This window comes from Entelurus aequoreus, linkage group LG02, assembly GCF_033978785.1.
Source record: "Entelurus aequoreus isolate RoL-2023_Sb linkage group LG02, RoL_Eaeq_v1.1, whole genome shotgun sequence".
NCBI lineage: Eukaryota > Metazoa > Chordata > Actinopteri > Syngnathiformes > Syngnathidae > Entelurus > Entelurus aequoreus.
Window position 1 is genome coordinate 14,786,879 of NC_084732.1, and position 6,000 is coordinate 14,792,878.

Below are 6,000 nucleotides of genomic sequence, written 5' to 3' on the forward strand. Positions count from 1 at the left end.
AGAAGCTTCTCATCTTATTCTACAGAATAAGATGGACGGTGTCCAACTTTGAATACTGTATTTTTAGGAGTATAAGTCGCTCCGCAGTATAAGCCGCACTGGCCGAAAATGCATAATAAAGAAGGAAAAAAACATGTATAAGTCGCACTGGAGTATAAGTCGCATTTTTTGGGGAATTTTATTTGATAAAACCCAACACCAAGAATAGACATTTGAAAGGCAATTTAAAATAAATAAAGAATAGTGAACAACAGGCTGAATAAGTGTACGTTATATGAGGCATAAATAACCAACTGAGAACGTGCCTGGTATGTTAACGTAACATATTATGGTAAGAGTCATTCAAATAACTATAACATATAGAACATGCTATACGTTTACCAAACAATCTGTCACTCCTAATCGCTAAATCCCATGAAATCTTATATGTTTAGTCTCTTACGTCAGTGGTCCCCAACCACCGGGCCGCGGATCGATTGGCCGCACAAGAAATAAAAAAGAAATAAAAAATTATTATTTTTTATTTTTATTAAATCAACATACAAAACACAAGATATACTTACAATTAGTGCACCAACCCAAAAAACCTCCCTCACAGTGCATTCCTCCATCAAATGCCCAGATAATTCCCAGCATGCGACACACTACAGCAGGGCTATTGAGGCCACACTAGTATTTGAGCCCAAGGACTTCATCTAGTCAGGTAAGTTTTGATGATACTCATTCGCACAAAAGGGTTGTTTCTTTCTGTTATTAATATTTCTGGTTCCTACATTATATATCAATATAGATCAATACAGTCTGCAGGGATACAGTCCGTAAGCACACATGATTGTATTTTTTTAAGACAAAAAATAAAAATAAAAATAGCATCCGTGGGACAAATTTTCAAGCGTTGACCGGTCCGCAGCTACAAAAAGGTTGGGGACCACTGTCTTACGTGAATGAGCTAAATAATATTATTTGATATTTTACGGTAATGTGTTAATAATTTCACACATAAGTCGCTCCTGAGTATAAGTCGCACCCCCGGCCAAACTATAAAAAAAACTGCGACTTATAGTCCGAAAAATACGGTAATCAAAAAATTGTCAAAATTTCCAAACTTCCCGGGCTTAACTTCCGTGATAAATTTCCATCTCATTGCTATCCTAGGTGCATGTTCCTATTTTCGTCTTCTTTCGTAAAATCTTGCACCCTTAACCATTATTGATTACCTCTCGAGGAACTCTTGAAGAAATTGTTATCCTTTTCGCGATTTGAACGGTTCCAAGAGCCTAAAACAACGCAAGCGTAGGGCATTTTTCTTCGAAAAAGGCAAAACGCTATGACAACAGACGCTCGCTGGCCCACCACTTTGAGCCTTGCATAGTCATATATATCATCATTGCCAAATTTTAACCAAATACAATATTTTAAAGGCCTACTGAAAGCCACTACTACCGACCACGCAGTCTGATAGTTTATATATCAATGATGAAATCTTAACATTATAACACATGCCAATACGGCCGGGTTAACTTATAAAGTGACATTTTAAATTTGCCGCTAAACTTCCGGTTCGAAACGCCTCTGAGGATGACGTATGCGCGTGACGTAGCCCGGCGAACACGGGTATGCCTTCCACATTGAAGCCGATAAGAAAAAGCTCTGTTTTCATTTCATAATTCCACAGTATTCTGGACATCTGTGTTCGTGAATCTGTTTCAATCATGTTCATTGCATTATGGAGAAGGAAGCCAAGCAAGCAAAGAAGAAAGTTGTCGGTGCGAAATGGACGTATTTTTCGAACGTAGTCAGCCACAACAGTACACAGCCGGCGCTTCTTTGTTTACATTCCCGAAAGATGCAGTCAAGATGGAAGAACTCGGATAACAGAGACTCTAACCAGGAGGACTTTTGATTTGGATACACAGACGCCTGTAGAGAACTGGGACAACACAGACTCTTACCAGGATTACTTTGATTTGGATGACAAAGACGCAGACGTGCTACTGTGAGTATGCAGCTTTGGCTTTTTTTTGCGTATGTACGTAACTTTTTTAAAATATATAAGCTTTATGAACCTTGGGTTAGGTGAACGGTCTTTTGGGCTGAGTGATTGTGTGTGTTGATCATGTGTTTGAATTGTATTGGCGTGTTCTATGGAGCTAGGAGCTAGCAGAGGAGCTAGCATAACACATACCGTACCTACGTGCGCGTCACGTACGTAACTTTTTAAAAATATATAAGCTTTATGAACCTTGGGTTAGGTGAACGGTCTTTTGGGCTGAGTGATTGTGTGTGTTGATCAGGTGTTTGAATTGTATTGGCGTGTTCTATGGAGCTAGGAGCTAGCAGAGGAGCTAGGAGCTAGCATAACAAACACGCAGGTGTTATTATGCAGGATTAATTTGTGGCATATTAAATATAAGCCTGGTTGTGTTGTGGCTAATAGAGTATATATATGTCTTGTGTTTATTTACTGTTGTAGTCATTCCCAGCTGAATATCAGGTACCGTGAGTATGCAGCCTTGGCTGCTAAACATTCGATAACTTGACCGTATGTGCGCGTCACGTACGTAACTTTTTAAAAATATATAAGCTTTATGAACCTTGGGTTAGGTAAACGGTCTTTTGGGCTGAGTGATGGTGTGTGTTGATCAGGTGTTTGAATTGTATTGGCGTGTTCTATGGAGCTAGGAGCTAGCAGAGGAGCTAGGAGCTAGCATAACAAACACGCAGGTGTTTTTATGCAGGATTAATTTGTGGCATATTAAATATAAGCCTGGTTGTGTTGTGGCTAATAGAGTATATATATGTCTTGTGTTTATTTACTGTTGTAGTCATTCCCAGCTGAATATCAGGTCACCCCCGGCTCTCACAGCATCTTCCCTATCTGAATAGCTTCAACTCCCCACTAGTCCTTCACTTGCACTTTACTCATCCACAAATCTTTCATCCTCGCTCAAATTAATGGGGAAATTGTCGCTTTCTCGGTCCGAATCTCTCTCACTTCATGCGGCCATCATTGTAAACAATAGGGAACTTTGCGTATATGTTCAACTGACTACGTCACGCTACTTCCGGTAGGGGCAAGCCTTTTTTTTATCAGATACCAAAAGTTGCAATCTTTATCGTCGTTGTTCTATACTAAATCCTTTCAGCAAAAATATGGCAATATCGCGAAATGATCAAGTATGACACATAGAATAGATCTGCTATCCCCGTTTAAATAAAAAAAATTCATTTCAGTAGGCCTTTAAGTTTTACCAATTGTATTATGTTACACACAGTCAAACTGGTTTTTAAATGCTAGGATAACTCTGCTCCCCAATTGCTCTGCAAGGCAATTACAAGACTGCAAAGTGGTACCAGATCTACCACCCGAGCAATGTCAAAAGGCAACTGTTGCGTTCCATTCCGTAGAACATCTTTTGCCCAGACTGCCTTTTCAATAAAAGGACCACAACTATGGAACTCTTTACCTGACACTTTGAAAAGTATACCTGCACTTGTCACTTTCAAAAAACAAACAAAATTATGGCTAGTTGAGCAACAATCGTGTTCCCATGTTTAGTTTTTACTAATTTTTACTAATTGGTTTTTATCTAGTCCGCACTTTGTCTGTGTTATTATTATTATTGGCTTTTATCTAGTTTGCACTTTGTCTGCATTATTTCTGTTATCATTATTATCGACTCATCTTTGCCTTATTCTATTTTTTATTTTCCTATTTTAATGATGTTGGATCTGTGTTGTTGTTGTTGTTGTTGGGGACAAGTGTTATAAATTAGCTTTGGCTACAAACACTATGATGCATACATTGGATAACTGTTTCAGGTGTCTATGTTTTTGTATCTGTCCCTATTTGAAATAAACTTCTACAATAATAATAACGAGCCGGACGTGACGTCAAGTGATTGCAACATATTTTGTGTTTTTGCCGTAAAAAAACGGGGGTTTCTATAAGAAAAAGGGTAAAAATAAACAACAACTTTATATCAACGGATAAATGTGAATGGGATCTATAGATATTTCAGAGTTGAAAGCAAATAAAATAAATGAATGTGACTTGTTTTTAACACTTTAATGACTGAGGCCCCTTAAGGTCCCAGGTACCTTTAACAGTCACCAAAATTGAGGGGAGCCTTCATGGTTACATTAATATATATTGTATTGGTTTTCAAAATGCCCGCTGCATGCTTTCATCTTTCAGTGTGTGGCCCTCAGTGGAAAAAGTTTGGACACCCCCAGTCTGGGTCATTTTAACCTCTGACCTTTTCAGTATGTCCTCTGTGGACAGCACCTCTTCGTCGTCGTCATCGTCATTACTCTGCTCTGAGCTGCTGGAGGACATCTGCTCCTTCTTCTTCCTCTTCTTCTTCTCCTGCTTCACTTTGTGTTTGTGCTTCTTGGCTTTCTTCTTCTGGGTAACAAACTCACATGTCAGCCGCAACGCCCGCCCCCCAAAAAAAGAATATTTTACAATAAAAGTCTGTACCTTCTTGTCTTTTTTGTGTTTGTGTTGCTTCTTGTTCTTGTGTTTCCTGTCTTTATTCTTCTCCCACTCATTGGGGGAAGTAGCGCCCACTTTGGCTGGATGGGGAACAACAAGAAGATGAATCAGCCAATTAGATAGAAAGGGACATTAATAATAATAATAATAATGGATTAGATTTTATATCGCGCTTTTCTATTATTAGATACTCAAAGCGCTCACAGAAAAGTGGGAACCCGTCATTCATTCACATTATTATTTTTTCCAATCATTTTGGAACTCGCAAGCGTACTTCTTCTTACTCGTCGTCGCCATGTCTCTTCTTCGTTCTTCTGCTTTGTCTCTGTTATGTTTTTGGACATTACTACCTGCCGTAGTTTTGAAGCAATGCATGATGGGAATCGGGATGTTGTGTGTCAGTGTATTAACGTGCCGGCTGGAATAAACACACGCTGAGAAATAGCTCCGTGCCTGCCTACTTTATGGGTTATTGATAAACCTATGGATAACGGAGACATATATAATAGTCTCCTTTTCAGGTGAGAGAGGACGCTAAAGGCTGTGCCTTTAAGGCACGCCCCCAATATTGTTGTCCGGTCGGGAGAAATTCGGGAGAATGGTTGCCCCGGGAGATTTTCGGGAGGGGCACTGGAATCCGGGAGTCTCCCGGGAAAATCGGCAGGGTTGGCAAGTATGCCTGTGGGACTCACCTGGGCCGAGCCATGGAGGCGGTAGCTTGGGACCGAACTCGAGCACTTCCTCTGATGGCATGAGACAGGAAACGGCCGCTAAAAAAAACACTGTTATTGTTAGTATGGAACATCTAAACAGCAACAGAGAATGGATGTTTCGATGCCGAGACAAAAGGAAGTTACTGGTCTGCTGCGAGGACGTCGTCACGGTGCTCATCACGGTGCTGGTGACGGTGCTGGTGACGGTGCTCGTGGCGGTGCTCGTGACGGAGGAAGACGACGAGATGTTGAAGAGGTTTGTCGGCTGCGACTTGACTTCTTCCTCTTTTGGCTCCTCCTCCTCACCGTCTTCATCGGACGAAGAGGATTTTTCGTCTGAGGAGCTGGCAAAGATGGCCTTGAACAAGTCCATGGGGGGTCGGCTCTCCTCCTCCACTTCTTCTTCCTTGTCCTCGTCCTCGTCCTCCTCCTCGTCGTCGTCGTCGTCCTCACTCTCATCCTCGTTGCCATTATTACGTTCCTGTGAGAGTTCACATTCACTTCCTGCTCCAAAGAGGGGAACGTCACCACATGTTCTACCTTTGTTTTGTTGTCTGCTGCCGGCTCAGAAATTGTACTGGGCGATGCTTCTGTCGCTTGGTCCAAAGTGGCGTCACTTGTTTGCTCTCTGGCCTCGCTGATCAGGTGATCGAGCGGGTCGTTCTTATCCGCCTCCTGGTCCCATCTGGACTTCTTGACGGTCTGCAGAGCCTTTGCTGGGGCTAAAAGATAAGGATAAAGAACAATGTCACATGACTACGGATATGAAGAAGGAAGTAAATCATAACT

General features: G+C 41.3%; 1 protein-coding gene across 4 annotated transcripts in view; it reads right to left on the reverse strand.

Annotated features, from left to right (window-relative positions):
• The window catches only part of gpatch1 (G patch domain containing 1), a 27,940-nt gene that overhangs the window by 4,414 nt on the left and 17,526 nt on the right, over positions 1-6,000 (reverse strand). For 2 of the 4 annotated variants that reach the window (XM_062022662.1, XM_062022653.1), the window contains exons 15-19: positions 5,752-5,933; positions 5,356-5,692; positions 5,191-5,268; positions 4,484-4,578; positions 4,260-4,405 (exon numbers count right to left, since the gene is read on the reverse strand). In XM_062022662.1, the coding sequence (XP_061878646.1) occupies positions 4,260-4,405; positions 4,484-4,578; positions 5,191-5,268; positions 5,356-5,692; positions 5,752-5,933 (838 nt within the window). Of the gene's footprint in view, positions 1-4,259; positions 4,409-4,483; positions 4,579-5,190; positions 5,269-5,355; positions 5,693-5,751; positions 5,934-6,000 lie in introns of all 4 variants that reach the window. The other 2 variants (XM_062022644.1, XM_062022636.1) reach the window with 1 other exon arrangement.